This window comes from Trichechus manatus, unplaced genomic scaffold (assembly GCF_000243295.1).
Source record: "Trichechus manatus latirostris isolate Lorelei unplaced genomic scaffold, TriManLat1.0 scaffold00020, whole genome shotgun sequence".
Taxonomy (NCBI): domain Eukaryota; kingdom Metazoa; phylum Chordata; class Mammalia; order Sirenia; family Trichechidae; genus Trichechus; species Trichechus manatus.
The window spans coordinates 791,204-815,587 of NW_004443956.1; the positions used below are offsets into that span (position 1 = coordinate 791,204).

A 24,384-nucleotide genomic window follows, 5' to 3' on the forward strand; every position below is an offset into this window, starting at 1 on the left:
TTTTGCATTCCCACCAGCAGTGCATAAGAGTTCCGATCTCCCTGCAGCCTCTCCAACATTTGTTATTTCCAGTGTTTTTGCTTCGTGCCAGTAATGCCGGGGACGAGATGGTATCTCATTGTGGTTTTAATTTGCATTTCTCTAATGGCTAGTGATCATGAGCATTTCCTCATGTGTCTGTTGGTTGCTTGAATGTCTTCTTTGGTGAAGTGTCTGTTCATTTCCTTTGCCCATTTTTTAATAGGATTATTTGTCTTTTGTTGTAGAGGTGTTGGATTTTTTTGTAGATTAGGGAGATTAGACCTTTGTATGATTTGTTACATAATTTTTTTTTATAAAACATTAGTAGTAACTTCTTTTCTCAAAATAAGAATAAGAGAGGGCTTGATGTAAACTTTGGGGAAAAATTTATTGCATCGTGATGAGGCCTGCATGTTAAGTTTTGTGTGTTTGTGCATGAGAAAAGCTGGACGTTGAGGCCACTGTATACTCTCAATATATAAATATAAAAAAATTATAAAATATAAAAAAAATTAAAATCCCAAGTCAATAGGTTTTGATAAGCTGATTAGTTAGTTTTTTTTACTATTATTAGTTGAATTTTATCATATTTGATGCTTTATTTCATTAATTTACATAACAAACATTTATTTGGCATCTATTACATATGTATGTATATATGTGTGTATGTATGTATCTTAAAAACAGTCTGGAGGTAAAAAATGAAGACTTTTTCATGTGTCAGAATCAGCATTTTCTCAAATGCATTCATTATTTGGAACATTACCTGTTTGTGACGCTCATTCTTTTACTTAATAAATAAATATTTGATGAATGCCTATTATATGCAACACACTATGCTAGTTGTTTGGAATATCCAGTGAAAATGAAGATGGATTTTCTGCTCTTATAGAATTTTTGGACTAATGAGAGAGAGACAGTAATCAAATCGTCAAATAATAAAAGTCATTTGTGCTAAAAGTGAGAAGTACTTTATACGATGATAACTTAGTTAGTACTTGGGCTACTAATTTATTAGGGGGTGCAGTCCCATGGCCACCATTTTTCTATCAGTATGTCTTACTGTGGTTGCTTGTATATTGTTCTGATGCTGGAAGCTATGTTACCAGTATTTCAAATACCAACAGGGCCACCTGTGGTGAACAGTTTTCAGCGGAGCTTCCAGACTAAGACTGGGAAGAAAGGCCTGGCAGTCTACTTCCAAAAATAAACCACTGAAAACCCTATGAATCACAGAATATTGTCTGAGGCTTCAACTCACTTACTTTGGACGTATCATCAGAACGGACCTCTTGTTGAAGGACTATACGTTTAGTAAAGATGAACTGACACCATGGCCACACAATGGACTCAAAAGTACCAACAATCATGAAGATGGTGCAGGACCAGGTAATGTTTCCTTCTGTTAGATATGGGATAGTCATGAGTCAGAACCAAGTTAATGATGACTGACAACAGTAACAGTGGTCCCATGTAGCAGGAGTCAAGGAAAGGGAGAGTGAGGCAGGGAAGCAGGGGGAGTCAAGTTGGCCACTGCTAAATGCAAGTGTCAGCTGTACTCCATGGGATTACCCTGTATAACTTCGTGGAAAGTTGGGGGTGGGGGTGTTGGAATTTATCCACCAGCTCCCTTTTTCCTTTGGATAAAGATTTTTTCTGTAGGGGTTAACGCCTCCATGTTGCCAAGTTGAGTATGAATGGGCACCAAGCAGGGTCTTGTGGAATCTCATGCAGTAGTGCCCAGAGGAAAGCCCCAGGCAGCAGTCAAGAGATGCGTCATGAGCACTGCTGCCAGATTCCACCTGCATGTAGTCAGTCGGAGTCCATGCAGAGCTGCTTGCTCCAGCAGTGACTGGAACAGGTGAGATGAGACCTGGTAACATCTGAATCAGTGTGTGAGAAGTGTTTGATACAATCATTGTGACTGGAAGGAAGAGAGAATGGGGAGAATGGCACAAGATGGAACTTGGATGCTAAGTGGGAGCCTGACCATGCAGGGCATTGAAGGCCAGGTTGAGGATGTTTATCTTTAGAAAAATTGAACGCCCTTTTTTTTTTTTTTAATTTAAAGTAGGGAGGCAGCATGGGCAGATTTGCACTTCAAAATTCACTGCTTGCATAGTAGAGAACAGAATGGAGGGGGAGCCAATAGACACAGACTGACAAGTTAGCATCCCAAGAAAGTGGTCCAGCCAGAGTGGTGACAGAGTAGACTGAGTGTGGGGGTTCAGGGAGAAAAGGTGGTTTGACGGACGATACCTAGGTTTTGGGTGTGAGTGCCTGGATGGATACTGTTGCCATTTACTAAACTAGTGTACAAAAAACTGTTGTCATCCACTCAATTCCGATTCATGGAGAACCCCTGTGTTACAGAGAATAATGGACAAAAAACAGGCTTGAAGGAGGGAGATTATGTATTCATTTTTGAAACAGTGAGTTTGAAATATCCTTGAGATATCAGAGATGTCAAGCAGGAAAACTAAACCAAAGCCATTGCTGTTGATTCTGACTCATGACAACTCCATGTGTGTCAGAGTAGAACTGCACTCCATATAGTTTTCAATAGCTGTAATCTATGGAAGATGGTGGCGCAGTGGTTAAGAGCTACAGCTGCTAACCAAAAGGTCAGCAATTCAAATCCACCAGCTCCTCCTTGGAAACCCTATGGAGCAGTTCTAGTCTGTCCTATAGGGTCGCTATGAGTCAGAATCGACTCGATGGCAATGGGTTTGGTTTTGGTTTAATCTTGGAAGTAGATAGCTTCTGTTGGTGACAGCCAGGGACCTGTCAAGTAGGAAGTCATATATAAAGGATCTCATGGAAGTTATGGGGTAAAGAATATCCTAAAGTTATCTGTCTGTACATTGCAATCAAAGTCTTGGATGTGGATGAAGTAACATAGGGAGAAACTAGAGTAGAAAAGAGAACTAGAGTTGAGTCTGCAAACTCTAGGGTCAACCGAGTCTGGATACCATATTCTCCTCCTGGAGACTTGCAGTGCAGTAAATATATCAACTTAATTATTTTCACCAATATTCCCAAAATATTTTGGTCAGAAATATTTTTTACACATCCTACAGAATTAGTGATCCAAGGAACTGCCTTTGGACAAAATTTGTACTGATGATCGCTGCGACAAATTTTAGTGTTTTCTTTCCATTATAATTACGCCAATCAACGTAATATTTTCTTCTCCATTTGTTAATAGAATTTACATATTTGAATTGCAATGCAATTTATGAATTCTTTTTCAGGTTACATCTGGAAATGTCCATACATTGGCCTTTACTAACATATACATATGATGCTACTCCATATTATGTGATTTAAGTGTGATGTAAACCTCATTGTAGTAAAATAGCAATATCCCAAACTAAGTGTCCTTGAAAAGTTGTTGTACTTATTGTATGTTTACCTTGGCAATGAGGGCTCTCCACAAGTGGGATGCCATTAGTCTAATGATATACGACCTGAGAAATTCTGTTCTATTTGAAGGAGAAATAAGTGAGAATGGCAAAAGAAGAACAAAGGTGTTCAATTACAGATTTCAAATTTTAATAATGGGACATAAATGCCAACTTGAAAATATTGAGAGGAATTATTTCTGAAGCCACTTCTGGTAAGAATCTTCTGCTCTTTTTTTAGTTACTCTAAGGAGTAAGTAGGATATGATGAAGTATCAGAGATTCATTTAAAATTGATTTGTTTGAAGTACTACTTTTTAGGTTGCACACATTCAATGGTTTTATATAACACAGTATTTGTTATTTTCCCTTATTGTATGTCTTCACATATCTTAAAACCAAGAGGTTTCTAAACATGACCAATAAGTCAGCTTTAGGCTCAAACTCACCTTTGTTTAGCATTTCTAAAAGAGAATGTGGAGGAATAAAGAAATTTAAAAAAAAAAAAACCTATATATTAGTATAATGATTATGAGCCTGGGTTACGGAGTCAGACAGCTCTGGGTTTAATTTCTAGATTTCACCCAAGTTATTTAACTTTCCTATGTCTTAAATTAAACAAACTAAAGATTGTTTTTGATTAAATGTGATGATGTATGTAAAATACTTACTACAGATAAAATTCTTTTTAAAGACCATGATTTTCAATAGATTGTTTGTAGATCCAGGTTGAGTGTCCCAATAATCAATATTTGCCTTTTACCCTTATTTGAAAATATTATATGCTTGACATTTTCTTGAAAAGTGACACTTCTACATTGTTCTGGAAGTAACCAGATGAACATCCATACATCTTAAATTTTATGTATCATAAGAGTAAAATATATTGCCATGTTAAATTGCATAGATGTTGATGATATTAAATGGTCAATTCCTAAATAGTCATTTAAATCAGAATACATTCTTTGCATTTCATTTGTACTTTATTAATTTATACTTCATTTATATATTTTCCAGTATCAGAGGCAACTGAAATTAAGGTTGATACACAAATCTTCTTTTCTCTCATCTGGATAGAAAAGAATACAAACATTTTTAGAGTACATGAAGTTGAACTTTTATTTGGAAAGTTGAATTCATGTATAATGAAAATATTTTAAGCCATACATATCCATAAGCATAATACAAGCACCAGCTACGATACAAACACATTTCAATAAGGTTCTGCTAAGAATATTAATCTAAACAAACAGACAAAAAGTTATCAGGGGAACCTTTTCTACATACCTTTTACCTCTTCTGATAGTGTTACCAAACAATTTATGATATCAAACAAGTAAGCTTTGGATCAACCCTACTTATTTCACTATAGAAACACTAGGCTATATACTACCACAGATTACAAATCCAATCCCTTTATAATCAATTTTAAATTGTTCCAAGAATCATATCTTAATGACATGTAAACATACTTAGGGTTTCAATTGGCAATTACGTTTAAATGCTTAGAAAAAACACACCATTTCTCATTGTTCTCTCTTTAGCTTATCTCTTCCATGAGTATAAAATAGGAACAAAAATATTGAGACTTCCAGCATAATTTAATTGTGCTCTACATTTTTATAAACGTGGGCACATCTAAAATATCGGATGCCTTTGCACCAATAGAATAAAGCCACCAAATTCACATTTTCTTATAAACATGCATGCAAAATTAGTGAAAAACACTTTTGTATAGCAAAGACCCTGCTTAATTTTCTTCTGATTAATCATGTTCAATGGCATGTGCAGATGATACCGCTCATTGAACAGTAGATTTCTTTTATTTCCTGTAGATTCGTTTTTCTATAAAAATATATTTATGTGTTTACAGGAAAAATGAACTGAGTTGTTGTGGGTAGGGTAACTTTTAGATACATGATTAGATTAAAGGTTTGTTTATGAAGTTAAAGGGCATCTTAGTTTTTACCATTTTCAAATTTTTCTTCATAAAAAAGAAAACCCTGTGATAAAGATAACGTAACCCAGGACATCATTAGCACTTTATAGTTGAGACCATTTGAAGCAAAAGGGTTAAGCTACTAGTCTAAGGTTTATGTACAAAATCAGTGCTGGAACCAGGAAGAGATCTCAATTTTCCCAACCCTTGGACAACTCCCTAGGAACGCATGCCCACAGACCATCCTTGAGATTATATACAATCTATTACGTAAAAATAATATTGACAGTAGACTAGAGAAAGCATAAAGTCAATTAAGAATAAAGTTCTAGGTATTGGCTGATGCCTTATCACTTAGTGGGCATATTGCAGTTAGAGTCCACTTATAATCATCATTGAACATTGTGAGCTCTGTTACTGAGATGCTGAAGGGAAAGAATGAAATGCATTTAAAAATGTTTGAATCATTTTTCCCCATTTAAAGCTTACTCTGATTCACAAAACAATAAATAATTTGATCATTAAAATCAGGGAAAGTCATGGACCCTATTCCTTCTGCACTGAAGATTCCCAGCAGAAGCCAAATGGTATTGAGAAAAGGCAATAGAGAGTGATAACATAAGGTAGTCAGAGTCCAATCTCATTTTTCATATATGTAAATTCTGTCCTTTCAGAAAATATGAGCAGGACACCCTTGTTTCTCAGACCACGAAAGGCAAACATGGAGGTCTAGGAAAAGCAAACATTTCAGTATTCCAGAGTTAACTTCTAATTAAAAAAAAAAAAATTCTAATATGTCTACTCCTAATGAAGATTGATTTAACATTATTTCCAACCCACATGGTTCTTTTAAAACTATCTTTTGGTTGATGACAAAGAAAAAGAAATGGCAGTCCCAACGTTAGCCTCATCAGTAGGTGAGCACCACAAATTCCTCCCAGAGATATCAAAACAGGATGATAGTCTTCCTTCTGACAAGTTGTGCCTTAGAAATCAGATGGTGATGAAGCTCAAGCTGCACTGATTGACATGTGGATCCTCATGCTCGCGTGGGGTGAACCAACACGCATTCTCCCTTCGAAATGCTTGCTTGCATGAGAGTGGTCAAATCTTGAGCCCATCAAGTACCGTTTTAAATAAGACATTCATTTCTTGCTTATGCATTTTGGAGAACATATGAAGTTAAAAAGGACAATTAGATATTCCACTTGCATCACTCCATTAGCCATTATAAACTCCCCTAAATTTGCTCCTCAAGAAATATAGTAGGTTATATAAATCAAAGTCAAGGATGTAACAGTTAACACCCATAATTACAGTCAAAAAACAAAGTAAAATATGTGAGTCAATTTCACTTAAACGTAATAAGAATTTCAGTATAAAATTAAAAAATACTCCCATAAAATGAGAAATTGAGCACTGCATTTTACTGGTATGTATGCATAGGGCTTCATACTATTTGTGAATAAGTTTCATGTAAGATTTTAAAAAGACTAGTAGCCACATGCCAGAAAATAAATTCCCTAAATTTGTACTGACTTTGACAGAAGGAGAATATAGAAACAATCTCACTCTAAAGATGTTTCAAATGTGATAGAAGCAAACATATGTTTAGGAATTTCTACTGTAAACAGTTTTTCTTTCTTGGGGCTGGGGTAGGACTACACTCAACAACAAAAACTTATTTTGAAAAATATGAAAACGTTTCCCTCAATATTTATATGATATTTTATTTTGAGACTGTTGAAAAAAAAGCAATATAAGAACAAAATCCAAATGCTTTATATAATGTCTTCGGTTTTGGAAACTTATGTTATTGGTGGTAGCTCTAGAATGAAGAAAAATTATATCTTACTGTATACTCTAGCTGTACAGACATGCCTGTTAATGTTCTTTTTCTCACTTCAAAATAAAACACATCTATATTTTAAATCGTGTAAATATTAACATAATATGTACAATGCATTCATGAAATATATGCAAGCATACCATTATATAAACACAGAAAAAAGGTCAAAGCAGTCAATTTAGAAATGGACATTTAAATAGATGTAGCTATTAGACTCCAGAATAATGGACGCTTCATGTCTATTCTTTAATAAGATCACCTTTGCAGCTGAATTTAGTCCAAGGGTGGGGAGGCAGAGATGTCTGTTGACAGCATAACTGATAGAAATATAAAATCCATATTGAAACTGAAAAAAAAGTTATAATTCTGTTTAAACATGACCATCTCTGGGCAAATAGTTAGGAGCTGAATAAATACTAGTCAATTGTTCACCTAAGACTCTTTGCTACTCAAAATTTAAATAATAAATTTAGACTGTATATATTCAGTGAACAGTTTAAACAAGACATCCATATTCTTTTTTACATTTTAAATAACCAATTGGCTTATTATCTTTTAAACTCTACTGAAGCAAAGTCACGAAGAAAGTTCTCAGAGACTGGGTACAAATGTGCATACCGAGAAAAGCCCACAAGGTAGCAACATCTACGCAAACACGCTGAACAGTAAAACCAGGTAAATACGGAGTACACTGATTGGGTTACTCTGGATTCAACTGAGGTGAATCTAAATACAGGATTTGTTTTGTGTTCTGCATTTTGAGCACCTGGGGGAAAAAAAAAAGGCCTGAAGTGCTTGGTGTTTTATTCTTTCAAGGCAGTGCTATTTTTCTCAACACAATTGTAGGATGTTTGAATTCTGGATGAAATCTCTGCCAACATGTTTTTATTCCTATGTGAAAGTTCTTGCTCCCTTGTACAGATAAATATGGAAGGTTGGTGTGAACCATCAGTATTGTTTGCATGTATTGTGTTTATGCTCGGAGTGGAAATGTTGCTGTAGAACTACCATTGCTTTCAACAGACCCTTTCTCCTTAGATCCAGCATAAGCGCCAATGAATGATCCATCTTCATTGAACAGGCCGTGGTCTCCTTCTCCGTACTCCACTAAGCTGTCAGCACTTTCTGTGGCCTGGATATCCCTGTTGAGGGACCGAAGGCTTCCTTTGAGAGGTTTTTCATCACTGTCACTAGAAAACAAAAAAGAATAGTTCAACAAAATCTAATAATAGGTATTCTTAGAAAGCAAGACTCACAAGTGCTAATAGGACTTGTAATTTTCAAGACATTCATCTTAGCACTGAAGACAGAGAAATAAACCCCAAATGACATTTCCACAAATCAGCGTTTAAAAAGTCAGAACCAGTTTGTGCCATTCTACATAATTAAGAAACTCTTTTCTATTATTTTCAATACTTCTGTGAATTTTAAAGGAAGATTTTGTGGGACATGTGGAGAAACTCAACCTGCTGCCATTTAAAGAGAACAAGTGTGGTTTTCTTTGCTTTCATAGACTTTTGGAGTTCCATGTCCCCAAGTCTTGATCTCCTGTTCTTACCTTTGATCCTGTTAAGTTCCCTAACATTGTTGTTAGGTACCATGCAGTAGATTCGGACTCATAGCGACCCAGTGTGACAGAGTAGAACTGCCCCATAGAATTTCCTAGGCTGTAATCTTTACAGGAGCAAATCACCAAGTCTTTTCTCCCACGTCGCGTCGCTGCTGGTTGGTTCAAACCACTGACCTTTCAGCCAGTAGCCAAGCACTTAACTAACCATTGTACAACCTGGGCTCCTTTAAATTCCCTCTTAGCCTTCTAAAAATGTCTCTTTTGTCTAGGTTATCAATTTAATTCTGTTGTTTACAACCGAAGAACTTTTTCTAATATAGTTTACTAACTCAGGTTTTTTAAATTAAAAAAAAAAAAAAGAAAAAGGAATGGCTGGCATTTTAATAACGTAAATACTTACATGGGTTGGGTTTTGTTCTTCAACAAAAGAAATTCTGAGTAAATAAAATGTTTATAAAATGATATGGTCTTCTATATTTCTGATCAAGATTTTTTTGGAAGTACCAACTAATATTACACTACAAAGCTGTATACCAAATTAAATAATTTTATAAAATTTGAATAAGGCAGAATTTGGTGAAAATGGAGTTTTGGCTTTGTTTATTCACATTTTTTTTTTCCTGCAGACTAGGTATATTTTGAGGACACAGTCTGTAACTTATTTATGTTTGTAGATGCACACAGTAGGTACACACAATACGTGTTTGTGGATGTAAATTGAATATAACCTGAGTTCATAATGGCCATGCTGAAGAGGGGCTTCAACATGGTTTAATCACCGCAAACAGAAATTCAATCTAAATAAAGTCGAGTCCTTGCATTACATATACAGTTTAAAGAAAAGTCTCCTAACACATGCTTCTATCTAAAGGCAGTTCTAAAGCATACCTCCACCTCCATAAACAGAAATTCTGTTGTTACCACTTCAAGTAGGCCCTACTTTTTCAAACTATTCTTTATAGGTGCATTACAATATAATAACCTTTATTTTAAGAATAAACACTATCTTGTCCATTTGATCTTGTCATCTGAAGAATATGTGTTTTGTTATATTTTAAAATGGAACATTATGTTTACCTGTATTCACCAAAGGTTTCATCTTTTACTGATTGAATTTCTGGATCTGGATGCAAATCTTCCTTTTCTTTCACTAAAAAAAAAGAAAAAATAATACAAATAATTTTAAAGATATTTTACCAGTGCTGTTGGAAGATGGATAATCACTAAAAACATCATTGCTTTTTTTCTTTTTAATATCAGTGAGGCAAGTTTTCTTATGGTTGTGTCTATAACCCATCAGTTACCTCTTTGTTTAAACAGAAAAGAAAAAGAGTTTTCTGGGGTTTACTTATTTGTCGACAGAGTTTCACACATTGCAGATCTTCATATCATGTGGGCAATAAGTCTTACTGGAAGAGTCAACCTTTGTTATGGTCTCTTAAATAAGATCAAATTACTGAACATTTAATTTTACTATCCAAAGCTTTTTGAAGATGTCATAGATTCATATCAGATCTATGTCATTAAACTAAAGGGAATAAAAGAGTCAATCATTTGGTGATTCCACACTACTCTCTTACTCAAAATTACCTTAGTAATCAAAATATTCAGGTCCATAGTGACATTTTAATATTAGAGTTATTCTAAGCAGTGCTATGGGGGACAAGAAGGGTCTTGCTTCATTTCACTGGGAAAACTCAGATAAAACTCTTTCTTTACCTGGAAGGGGAGATACCATGCTTTCACCACGGCACTTCTCACTACTACCAGAGACTTTAGGAGATTCTCTTAGTTTGCCTAGAATATGAAATGCCGACTTTTTTCTTCATGGGCATGATTTGAGGAAGCTTCTGGTAGAACTTGGTTAGGCTTTTACTTTGCAAATGACTCTTTGTTGGGCATACTCAAAGGGAAATGCTGTATCTCTTAAGAGTTTCCAATTCATTACTTAGAATATTCATTAGTCTTTGAAAACGTAATTCATAATAATTCAGACTTCACAGGAAAATATAAAATATATAACTGAATAAATTATTCATGTAATTTCAGAAAAATTCAGGAATTATGCTAATGATAGTTCTGTATATATGGTGGGTTTCCAGCAAATATTTGCTGGATGAAACATAAGGCAATAAGAACTTCTCACTAATCTGAACTTCAGCAAACTAATAGCAGCAGGACCTATATTTTTCCTCCTATATAAAAGCATCATGAATACTAAGCAAATAATAATAATGCAACATGTATATCTGAAAAAAGACAAAACACACTTGGAAACTGAATGATATTAAAGTAAAGCTAACCATTACATTAATAACGTTATTGTTGTTAGGTGCCCTCAATCAACCCTATATGACAGAGTCGAACTGCCCTATAGAGTTTCCTAGGCTGTAATCTTTACAGGAGCAGATCACCAGGTCTTTTCTTCTGTGGAGCCTCTGGTGGGTTCAGAACAGCAATCTGTTGGTTAGCAGCTGAGAGCTTAACCATTGCACCACCTATATTAACAACAGGGTGGGTTTTATTTATATCTTGTGTACTATTCATTCAAGAGACAGTGTATCCAAAGATATGTAATGCTAATAAGAAATGCATTCCCAGCAAGGGTTAACTTTAACCAAGTTGACTCGTAGAGTCAACACTATAGAATATAGTAATGCAAAAAATCTTTGGGTCATGTAAGTGTATAGAGACATGGTATAGACGGGCCCTTTTTTTCTAAGACACTAAAATTTAGTAATATGTCTCCTCAACATCTCTTATAGTTTATAGATTAAAAAAAAAGAAGCTTGGAAGTATTGCAAGCATTGCGGATAGGCTTAAAATAAGAGTTCTATTTTAAGCGCTAGAAACTAGAAAATAAGTAACCACTTGGAGATAATATTCCAGACCATACCGGTACCCGTTGCTGTCGAGTCTATTCTGACTCACAGCAACCCTGAAGGACAGAGTAGAACTGCCCCAGAGAGTTCCAAGGAGCGGCTGGTGAATTCAAAGTGCCAACCTTTTGGTTAGCAGCGAGCTCTTAACCACTGCGCCACCAGGGCTCCTAGACCATACGTATTGCTTAAAAAAAAAAAATTAAGAATTTTTTTCTTCTCTATAAATTCTATGTCTAACTTCTTAATATAAATTTGACTTTAATGTGAAATTAAAGAATACAAATAAAAGATGTATCCGAAGACTGCCTCCCATAAAATACTACTTAATGAACTGAAAATACGCATTAAGTAACAGCTTTACCTGAGTACTTTCCACCTTTGTTCCTTCTCACAAAGCAAACGGTTAACAGGATTAGCGTCAGAAGAGCTATGGCACACATCAATCCAATAAACCAGCCTTGAGTGGAGATGTCATCATATAAACCAGCATATTCTGTTGCACAAAGAAAAGTCACAACATTGGACACTAGAAAACAGTCTTGGAGATTTTGCACCGGGAAAATCAGACATCATTTTTAAAACTTATCAAAGAGTATTAATTTTCCTTTTCCTTTGAGCAACCCCAGAGGGAACATTGAAGGGCATTTCATTGGGGGGGGAATACTGACATAATATTCCTTCTTTATTTAGAAAGGGTCTTCTTAAGTTGCATTTGATTCTGTGGATGAAAATCAAAGAAGGATAGTGGAGGCAGATCAGGTTAAATACAGAAGGAGCAGAGAGTAAGCAAAAGCAGAACTGCGTTAGTTATATGCAGATTGCCGTAGAACCTCCGTGGTTTTTGTTTTCTTTTTAATTTGTGTTATTAACATATGTTAATTAGCAGGAGATATTATTTTTAGGCAGCTATCCTGATAAAAACAATAAGAGATAAGCTGGAGCATCGTGGAACATTTTTCATCATACTAATTTGAAAATTCTATGCCCAAACTAATGTGCTCCATATTTTTATCTCTAATATAGGAAATAAGGACAATTAAATCATCTACTGAACACTAGATTTGTCTCTGATTGCACCAAATATAATCTCATTTCTCACCTCTCCCTCTTGTCTCAATTACATCTTCAAAAATGCTATTGTTATCAACCCAATTCTTAGTCAATAGGCGAACTACATGTTCAGCTCCAGACTCAGACACCTCTATTGGGTGAATCTTTTGAGTGTAATTTATTCCTTCTGATATCTTCCCGATACTTTTACCTATAAAATGTACACAGTTAAATCATATGAACTGTAATCATTGAAAGCAGGAGATGAAAAATAAAAATATTGTTATTTGAGATGAATAAGAAATCCACTTGTAGCATTTTTTCTCAAATAGTTCTTGAATTTGCAGGAGAGGAAGAAAATTATGAGATTTCATATCTTTTTAATAACATACCAAAACTGAGTAAATGAAATAAACTCAGTTAATGCCACTTTAAGATGAATGTATTTCTTAATTGATAAAATAGTACTATAAATTTGCCTAGTCACTTGAATTGTTCAAAACCAGATACAGACTTAAAAAAAAAATTATGTGATGTCATTTTATATAACTTTGATTTTCACAAACCAAGTGGGAAATTCAGTATGGTCACTTTGGCTTATAATTGACAACATGTGACATTATAATCCTAATTAACTATATATTAATTCTTTTTGCCTTGTACTCCTCCATAAGTATGATGGACTAGCATCATAATATAGTCATATATTAAATATTTGAAATTTGTACAAATTTAAGTGACATAAAGTACATGTTTATAGATGCATTTAAATTAAATGGGTTTCACTGAGATTTTAAAAGTGGCGTGAGAAATTACCACTTTTCAGAAAAGGAATACCAACATATCATTATGTTAATGATAGAATATCAGAGTAGTAGATATGAGTCAAGTGGAATTAACATATACATATTTTTGCATTTGAGCCATGATTTTGCTAGGAATCAATGCAATATGGTAAATGTAAAGCAGAAAATGTTACCAATTTGTGCATGAAAATAACATAAACATATTCCTTGCCAAGAATATAAGAAGTTAAGAAATTGTTTTAAATTTAGTTATAATTTTTTTTTACCATAGAGTAAAAATGGAATATATAGTTACTGAGTAACAAAAGGGCTTCACTGAAAAATGGCACCACGGGAGAAAGAAGGCCAGAGTTATATTAGTTGAGCAGAGCCTTCAAGATTGAACACCAATGAAATAGAAATGCAATTAATTTTGACCTTGAAAGACAGAGATATTAGTACTCTTTAAGTAGTGTAAGCTTTCAAAAATATTGAGGAAAGCAAGTATTTTATTCAAACTGCTAATGAATGACGCACAAAAAAAGAATACTTCTGATCAGCTCCATCTTTTTTCCCCTCTACAATTATGGAATGTGAGCCACCTTAAAATTGGAGCAAACAACAGAAAATAATCAGAAAAAACAACAACATGCTTGTTTATCAAATCCCATCCTTTGAATAAATATGATAATGTTAAAGTATGTCAGAGAGGCAGAGCTAGGAGAAGAAAGACACACAGCAATAGACTCTAATTTGTACAAACGTTATCATTTTCAGAGTGTTTAGTGATAACAAGATATAGCTCTTCAACAGAAATATACATTTTTTTTTTCTTTTTTCAAAGATGATGTAGAAATCCAGTGGGAAAAGAGATTACAGATTCTTTCCTATACATGAGGGAAGACAAGCTTATAGAAGAGAAATCAGTGTCAGCTGGGAAAGGGGCAGTAGGCGGAATACTGAAAATGTGGAGTCCTGAAAAAGAGCACAAACATACTAGTAAGAAACATTTTCAAATTACCAACATGTAAGACAATGAAGAAATCTACTTGAAGACACTCAAGTGTATTTGTTATATCTTTAGTTTGCAGAAAAGATGCAGTATAATTTTTAACATCATACAAACAGCATTTCCATCTTCTAAAAACAATTTGTCAAGCATGAATGCAACCAGAATCAAATTTTACAACATTTATACTGGAATATGTAACTATTGTAAAGAAAATTTGTGAATGTTTTATTCTCACATGCTGCAAATCGGAAAAATAGAACTAGCATTTCTCATGCATATAGTGGCCTTGGTTCTATCAAAATAGCAACCATCTCCATGTCTTTAAATTCTGTTTTAAAAATATGGAAGTTGTGTATTTATATTATTAATATTCTGATTTGTCTCCTTCATATTGAACACTTGATGCCAATTCTAAACATTTGAGAATTAAGATTCTTTTAGTTACTAGAAATTTTTCAATCATCATCTTTAAATCTAACTTCTATGAGTAGATAAACTAGTTCTGCATTTCACTTCATGCGCAATTCAACCTTGAAAGTAATGTTCTTTTGAGAAATTATTTGAATATATATATTTTTTCCATTTAAGGAAGTTGTGAATGTTTAGGGAGTATGAGGAAAACATAAGCCATTTATTATTTAGATAGAAACAGTAAGAGGAAAGAACAAGTAAACCGACAATAAAGGTCAGAACATAACCATTCACGCACAAACACATTGATTGACAGTGGTTCACAAACCTATATGTTTGGATACAACATTAATAAATGATTGACAATTTAAATTTTCTCTTTACTATCATTTCCTCTTCCTGGTGTTTCTTCCACTGATTCTACCTTTTCTCTCATCCACAGTTTTGAAGAGCATCCAGAACTGTGTCTGACACATAACACATGATACATAAATGATTCTTTCTATTTCCCTTCCATCTTCTCCATTCCTTTCCTCCTGTACTCAAATACCCTCCCATGGCTGACCAGCCTAAACAAAACACACGACCCCCTTTGTCCACTGATTAGTTCCATCGATTTCTCTGATCCAGTTCCCTTTCTCCCTCTGTCTTCTTAGTTTTCTGCTGACTTCCTGTTGTGATCATAGAAAGGTTGGAGAGAAAGCTGCTAAAATCCATAATTGAAGAAGCAGTTTGGGAAGGGAAATGGACATAAGGTGGAAAAAAAACAGAGAAGTGCAATTGGATTGGAAAAATTTTAAAAATGAAACCATAGATTTAGGGGCTGTGTTCAAGCCATTATGTGGCAACAACTACCAGACAGTAAAATAAAATTTATATAGGAATCAATGCATATATGAATCAAGACATGGAAATGAGATTTGTTGGATCAGTATTGCAAAATGTCTACAAGGCAAGAGACAAATATTTCTCTCTATGGAAACACTTCCAAAAGAAAAATATCCCCCTACTAACTTTGTGAATACCTTTATGACCTTATGTCCCTCTATTTGAATTAAGTAAAATCATAGTTCCTGACCTTATGTGCACTAAGACTACAGATTGATTGCTATTCTGTAGAAATCCATAAATTGAGTCAATGTGAACTTTGCAAACAAGATAAATAAATTCTGAATCTAAATCAGTGGAAAACAAAAGGTCAGACAGATTTGGATCACAATAATTTCTAATTTACAATGTCTAGCGTGATGCTCTCCTTTCAGGGGAATTGTTTAAAAACACAAGGCATGCAGAAGCCACTTACTCTCTCCTTCTAACGTGGAACTTTCCTCGGTGATTGGCTTTCCACAGCCCTTTGACGTACAAGCCCTCAAGTAGAATTTGTACTTGGTAGTTGCATTGAGGTTTGAGAGACGCCAGATGGGCTTCGAGGGAGTTGTAATGTTGATACCATTTAATTCTCCAATCTCATAGGTGTCATTTACTAAAGAAATAAACATGAACCACAACATTTCCAATTTCATAATACTCAGCAATTCCAATTAGATTGTCTCTTTCCTTACTTTTGCTTCTCCTTACGCCTGTGGCATGCAAGGGTGTATCTTAATTATTTATACGCATCAACTCATTTAATTCTATGAGGTAGATTAAATTATAATGGCCTTATTATACATGGGGAAACTGAGGTCTAGCAAGATTAAACACTTTGCCAACATCTAGCAATATTAATAATTGGTAAACTGGGATTTGAATCCAGAGTCCATGTTCTTAATCAGTATGCTCTCCGGGAGCCAAAATTCCACCTTCCTCATACCCATTAAAATGACGGACTTTCTTCCATTATTATATTTTCATCCTATACTAGACTTAATCAGTATCCTTTAGAGGAAATAATTTGGACAATGATTTATTTGTGCCTTCTACAGTTGCTAGTTTAATATGTGGCATCAAGTAAGTACATAGTATGTGTAAAATCAAGAAATTAATGGATCAAATATTTTATGTATCTACTGTGTACTAAGCACTGTGTAAAGTGCTGAGTGAAAAAAGACAAATTAAATAGCTTCTCTCACAGAATTTACAACCCAGCAAGGACATGAGATTTGTGCAATGGCACCAACTACTTCAAGATTGTTACAGAAATAATCCAAGAGATGTAATGATTTGTCCAAGGTCATGCAGGCAAGAAAAGGAATAGAATAAATCCTCTTGACTCCTACTCCATGACACCAAACAGCATCAAAGACTAAACTGTATTTATTATTGACATAAATATGCCTTCCTTGCTCTATACAATGCAATTAGATCTGTGAAAGAAACTAGAGATCCAAACATTCGAAAGAAGCAAGTATAATTATCACTGCTTATAGATTATTTGAGAGCTTACCTGTAAAACCCTAAGAAGTCAACTGAGCAACTGCCACAATCAGTGCAAGAATTCAGGAAAGTATATATAGAGCTCTCATATACACAAATACCAATTATTTAGCACATATCATGCAACAAAAAGGGGTAAAATACCTAAACATGTCTCAAACATCTAATAATAATAGTAAAATTATACATAACTATCATTTTATAAAATTCCACGTATCAGGCAGTACAAGAATCATTACAACTGTTAATATTTTAGCTTCTTCTCTCCATGTCCTAAATTCAAATCTTACATACAGATAAATAAGAGGGCTGGAATTTAACTAATGTTGACTTTCTTACTGTTATGATGAGGATAAGGCATATCCTTATAAAACAAATGGGCACTAAAAAAATCTCCAATAATTCTTCAATAAACAAAAAAAAACCCATTGCCATCGAGTTGATTCTGACTCATAGTGACCCTATAGGACAGAGTAGAACTGCCCCACAGCGTTTCCAAGGAGCAGCCAGTGGATTTGAACTGCCAACATTTTGGTTAGGGCTCTTAACCACTGCATCACCAAGGCTCCATTTCTTCAATACTTTCTACATTTTTGAAAAGCAGTTCATGAGATAGTGTAGACTTAAGAGCTCAGCGTCCAGAAAGACTGACCTGGGTTCGAAACCTTGTTTAGCACTAATTTTGCTGTGAGATTCTAGGTAAACCTACTCTACATGTCTCAGTTTCCTTATCCATAAAACAGGGACAGTACATACTTCATAAGTTTCTTATTTTAATGACAAAATGTGCAGGGAGAGTGCTTAGTACTCATCCTGCTACATAGCAAGCACTCAAAAATGCCAAAATGCTATTTCTACTGGGATTGTGCCTATTATATATTTAAACGTATGTTCCTAACTCAGCGGAGGTCATCACAAGCTAAATCCACCTGACCTGGATTTCTGCAAACCTTTAACTGGTGTCAGAGTAGCATATTAAGACTATGATCAAGGTGGCTTTTGCAAGTTGTGTAGACTGGGTCTCCATAGTCCTACTGTTTTCACTGTCTAGGTATTCATATCCTCAAAGTCTAAAAATTCCAGGGTGGAACTATTTGTAAATTTTTCTATGACTTCAGTTCCGTCATCTCCATTTTGAGATGATGCTTAGCTGAGTAGACTACTAGAGATGGGAGGTGCTACGGTTAAAAATGACCTAATTTTTTCTAACCATGTGCAGAATGTGGGCAGTGCCTATACTGAGAAATGGTCCAGAGACAACTCTTTAGTTTTCTAGATATTATCTGCTAATAGGCCACCAACAGAGGATTCTACAAACAGAAGTATACTTAGAGGCTGAGGCTGGAAACATGCATTAGAGACAGAAGAGGCAGCTCAGTGTGGACATTTATGGAATTAGGCTGGCTTGGGATCGTCAGGACATCATTTATTAACTCTGTGCTCTTTAGCACGTTCCTTAATTCTCAAGGCCTCTTATCTACAAATATTAAAATCATGTTTCCTGGTACTTACTGGCACACCACTGCTTTTCTCCTAGAATAAGGATCAACAAATTGTTAGCCTTCGTGGGCCATGAGAGCTCTGATCCAAATACTCAACTCTGCCATTGTAGTGAGAAGCAGCTATAGACAATACCTAAATGAGTGGACAGGGCTGTGTTCCAATACAACTTTATTTATAAAAACAAGCAGCAAGCTGAGAATTTGGCCTGCAAATCAGAGTTTACAGACCACTGGCTAGAAGGAGGAGTACCTGGGAGGCACAAATGGTTAACACTCTCAGCTGCTAACTGAAAGGTTGAAGGTTCGAGTCCACCCAGATGTGCCTAGGAAGAAAGCCTTGGCAATCTACTTCCATAAAATCAGCCACTGAAAACCCTGTGGAGCACAGCTCTACTCTGACACACATGTGGTTGCCATGAGTTGGAGTTGACTCAATGGCAACGGTTTGGTTGGCTGGTTGGTGCTAGAAGGAAGTAGGCCAGACTACAAACCATGGCCTTAAGTGATCATTAGACTCCTAGCATAGCAAACCAAATACTCAACCCCAAAATGAAATATTAATAGGCTAACTCCAATTCAAATCTCTACTTACTTATCTGGTATTGTAATAGATAGCCAGTTAAGTTTCCATTTAATTTATTAGGTAGTCCCCAGGATAAAGTGGCAGTGTCTTTATCAACCTTGATGACCTTGAGAAAAGTTGGCTGTTCCGGTACTAGAAAATACAAGACCAATGATAAACACTCATAAGTTGGTGAATTTCTAAAATATATATATATATATATATATATACACACACATATATATACATATATACATATATATATTAGATAACAAATGTTTATAAAAATTGAGAAGGTAATTGATGTCAAGTACATATTAATAATAAGGAAATGTTTTATTTGGTCATTGGATAATTTCTATTGTTGGCATTAGTATACATTATTATTCTCTTACCTCCTTCTGGTGTTTGAAAAATATAAGGCTCACTTTCTGGACCAGCTCCTTTGGAATTATAGGCTAAGACTGTTAAGTGAAATTCACTAAATGCATCTAAGGAAGGAACCATTCCATAGTTTCTTGGTCCTAAAAATCTTAGAATGTTTACTTCTTTGGGATATATTCTTCCATCCAACAGACTTTTTGTTTTCCACCAATTGACCTGAAAGGAAAATAGGAAGTCTTTAATATATCAACAATGGTGGCAGATTCTTCTGAAACTAGTACTTATTTGCAGGAAATATACAAATTCAACAATGAGAAGAAGAAAAAAAAAATGATAAAAACCTGATATCCTTTCAGACGTCCATGTACTCTGTCCTTTGGAATGGCTGACCAGGTAACTTTAACCACAGTGCTGTTTATAACATCCACCTTGTGAATGACTGGAGCTGTATCAGGATCTGTTAAGCACATGAGCTTGATTAGCTTTTAATAAGCTCTAAGTGTGATTACTTGTGTCCTGTTCCAAAGATGATTTTCATAATGCTTAATGTGGGGGAAAAACTTTCAGAAAATCAATTCTAAATGGAACCAAGAGAGGTTCTCATTATGGAAGAGTTTCTCAGCCCATCTAGGTTTCCAGAAGAGGATGGCCCGTATCACACTAGAAATGCAGCTCCCCAGATGGCCACAATATGGGTAAATACAACTGGAAACTTGAAACCACGACCAATGAAATATTCGGTGAGTATGTTTCCTTTGAAAACAAGGGAACCAGACTAGTGATACAAATAAAATTTCATGGAAATTCAAATATTAATAACAGATAGCATTAACTGAGCATGTGCTCTGTGTCAGGCACTGCTTAACAGACTCATATCTCCTTAGAACAATCCTATGAGGTGATAACATTATCTCCATCCTATAGGGGAGCTCACTACAGGAGAGTAAACCAAACACAAAGCAGCTTAAATTAATATCTTAGTTCACAGTTGATGCACCCTGTGTCTTCTTACTGGGGTAGAAGAAGCGGGACAGTGAGTGAATACGGAGTTAGTCATTTCTCATTCTCAACCTGCTTCTATTCTTGTAAGAAAATATTACTTTGTGTGCTAGAAGAATCAAATGAGAATAACCTCTAATGCATAATGTATAGTGATATAGAGTTCAGCATCCTTCCTTTTTCCAATAATCCTTTTGCATTCACAGCAGTTATTTTTGGAATCAGTATTTAATAATATGATAATATCAACCAGCACCTCAAGGCAGTGTGTGTGTGTGTGTGTGTGTGTGTGTGTGTGTGTGTGTGTGAAATTCCGTATAGAAATCTGGGTCTGTATGTCCTCTGTGTTGGGAAGGCTTCAGACACGTAATTGAGGCCCAAGGCATGGCAGCAGGTGGCAGGCGGTTAGGAGTTCCCTGACAAGTAAGGGCAGACACAATTGAAAACATAGTTATGACCGTTGTGTTGCTGCTTAACTGATTGCAGTGATGATTCCAGGTCTTCGATTTTCAGTATAGAAACAGCTCTGTCCATCAGGAAACTGAATACAATTGAAACTCTTACAAAACTTCCTTAGATTTCTATACCAAACAAATGTCCTTCAGTCAACCCTAAGGTAGGGTTATGTTTCTTTTTATCTGCCACAGCTAGTCTATCTTTTTTGTATGCAGTAGGTGCTCAAAAATGTCTGTTCACCACACTAGAATATCTTGAGATGAACTGTTATTGGAGTGGTTAGGACTTTCAAGTGCATGACTTACAGTCTTCTCCAGAATAGAGAGTCACTGACTGAGGCTCAGGCCCAGAGCCCAGTTGATTGATGGCTTGGACTTGGACGTCATAAGGAGCGTAGACAGTAGGCGTCATCACCCGCAAGGTGTGGTTTGTGACTGTTTCTTCTTCCCATTCTACTGGGGCTCCTTGTGGCTTCCAAGTCACTCTGTACTCCAGTCCTGGTCCATTCTGCTCCATGGATTTCAAAGGCTAAAAGAGAAGGCAAGACACATGTGGTGTGAGCACAGATATGTGCTGCTAGAAATGGTGGCAACCAGTGACCTGGTATTTTATCCCAGCCATACAGCTGTGTGTCTGGTTGTGTGGTCGACCGCCTCTGCCTCATGATCACATGGTGTGCATGTGATTCTCAGATTTCCAGGCCCCATTCCACCTAATGAACTGCAATCACAGGATTACTACCCAGAAATCTAACTTTTCCATATGGCATAAGAAACCGTAATAAAGGAGCATTTCTTGGGGGATTTCAAATCCTCTTCTTTGGTTTAGAAACAATTGTGAAAATTTTTGCCATTCTGTAAGCTTCATTTTGAAACTTGATCCCCTACTTCCTTAAGTATCAAGAAGTTCACACATTAGATGCCTGGATTATACCCCTGTGGTTCAGTCTAACTTTTCGTATATGAAGGAATCTACTAAGAAATTACACAGAGGGTTTTAGCTTTCGTTAATGCTTTCCTCTGTAGTCTACATTTTCACTCCCAAAGAGCTGGCAGAATTATGAAGGGCATGGACATGAATTCCATGGTTGTAAGTGAGATTTCCCTACGGCTTTTCAGGTAGAACTCTTTTCTCCATATGGCTCCATTTTTCTCCATCTCCCCTCCATTAGAGGAATAAGTAAAACTATATTTTTGGAGGATATGCGTGTTTATACTCTAATGCCCAGAAGCTGTAGCTCCTCTCTATAATAAAACAATATCTCAGCTCCTTGACTATTCTGTTTCTTTCTTTAAGAGAAAATGCCTCTTTTTGTTGTATAAAGGAATATTTAGTAGACAAATTTCTACTATAGGAAATTGGTTCTTCCCATTTGGTTTTTAACTGAGCAATACTTTAATTCAAAAACTGTTAATGTGACTTAAACCATGTTTAATTTCTCAAAAATGGGAACGTGCATTTAAACAAATCACTTACATAAAAAAATTTTAAAAAATGTGATTCTAACCTTAATATATAAAATTCAGTTATATAAACAGTAGTTTTGTCTGTATATGTGGGTGATTCAATAATGTCATATATGGTGTTCTTACAAAATTTGTGATGCTTCTTGACTCAGTCTAATTTACAAAAATACTTATTAGAGGCGTGGCTGGAATTAGGTTGAAAGCATAGTGTTACATCAGCAAAATGATTTCAAGTCTATGCTTAATCTAAGGCGAATAGTTAAATCAGTTGGGGGAAAAAAATCAACACAAAACAAAAACCTTGTGAGATTTTCCACAGTCATTGCTTATACTTGCATTCGTTGGAAAGTTTTGCCCTGGAATATTTTTTTAGTATAATATGTATAAAAATCCACCAGAGGCTTTAGAATTGCCCGGATGAATTGAACTACAAACTTTTAGTTCCACACTCCAATCTGTAATTATAATTCCCTTCAGCCTCTACTGATATTATATGTGCACAAATAATATTCAATTTACTTTGTTTTTCTCTAAGGAAAATAGTTACATTTGATAAAGCCCTCTGGCAAATTTTAAAGTAAACTGTACCATAAAGGTAATAGTTTTAAGAAAAATTGCTTATCCAAATTGCCAGCGTCTTTTGTACCTGGGGTCCTAAAGAAAGGGCAAGAATGCTCTGTCTATGGCTTTACGATAATGGCCAACACAACCTCAGCAAATTCTCAAATTAGTGCTCCTAAAAAGGGAAGACCAGAAAGAGCAAGGGCAGAGCAGTAAGGAAGACCACAATCTTCTCCCTATCCCCATAAAGCTGCCCATGAGGAAGGAATTTTTAGAAAAGGGTTTCTTAACTTGGGTTATATGAGTCCCTGAGTGGTGTAAAAGGTTAACACACTTAGCTACTAACCGAACCGTGGAAGGTTTGAGTTCACCCCATGGAGCCTAAGAAGAAAGGCCTAGTGATGTTCTTCTGAAAATCAGCCATTAAAAACTCTATGGAGCACAGTTCTGCTCTGACACACATGGGGTCACCAGGAGTCAAAATCAACTTGAGGGCTACTGGCCAACTTGTTGGCTCGGGATCCCTAGATGGGTTCCATGGATGGCCTTCAGAGGATCTGAGTAGCCTGTGAAATGGTTAGCAAAACTTTCTGTGTATAATTTTGTAAAAAGAGACCCTATACTACTATCAGATTTTCACAGAGATCTGTGAACCAAGCAAGGTTGTACTACTGATCTCGAATCTGGTTAGATTGCTGTAATGCCTTAATTCCATTTTAAAGCAGGTGGATTTTCTTATTCCTCTTGCAACAGAAATAATAAAACTGAGGCCCTTTGGGAGTTAAAATACCTTGGCTGTGACCATATAACCAGGTAGTTGAAGAGATCCCTATTTCCCAGCATTTGTGGGATTTTTGTGGTGCTCTGAAAGTAGAAATTTGATATTTGATTGAAGGATGCTCAAAATGAGCATAAATATACATATGCTTAAGAACATTGGAAATGTCAAGTAAAAACTGTTCTTATGTAATTATTTAACTCACCAGGTTTGCAGTGGGCTCTTTTTTGCTGTTGTTTTGAAAGGTAGGGCATTATTATTATTATTATTAATATTTTATTGTACTTCAGGTGAAGGCCCACAGAACAAATAGTTTCTCATGAAACAGCAGTACACATGTTGCTCCATGACATTGGTTAACAACCCCACAACATATC

General features: G+C 35.5%; 1 protein-coding gene across 3 annotated transcripts in view; it reads right to left on the reverse strand.

Annotated features, from left to right (window-relative positions):
• Window positions 1–8,186: 8,186 nt before the first annotated feature.
• The window catches only part of CHL1 (cell adhesion molecule L1 like), a 110,732-nt gene continuing 94,534 nt past the window's right edge, over window positions 8,187–24,384 (reverse strand). For 2 of the 3 annotated variants that reach the window (XM_004372697.1, XM_004372696.1), the window contains 9 exons: window positions 21,508–21,730; window positions 20,089–20,204; window positions 19,759–19,963; window positions 19,394–19,516; window positions 16,227–16,406; window positions 12,765–12,926; window positions 12,027–12,158; window positions 9,861–9,933; window positions 8,187–8,403 (listed from right to left, as the gene is read on the reverse strand). In XM_004372697.1, coding sequence (XP_004372754.1) covers window positions 8,187–8,403; window positions 9,861–9,933; window positions 12,027–12,158; window positions 12,765–12,926; window positions 16,227–16,406; window positions 19,394–19,516; window positions 19,759–19,963; window positions 20,089–20,204; window positions 21,508–21,730 — 1,431 coding nt within the window. The remainder of the gene's footprint in view (window positions 8,404–9,860; window positions 9,934–12,026; window positions 12,159–12,764; window positions 12,927–16,226; window positions 16,407–19,393; window positions 19,517–19,758; window positions 19,964–20,088; window positions 20,205–21,507; window positions 21,731–24,384) is intronic. The other variant, XM_004372698.1, reaches the window with a different exon arrangement.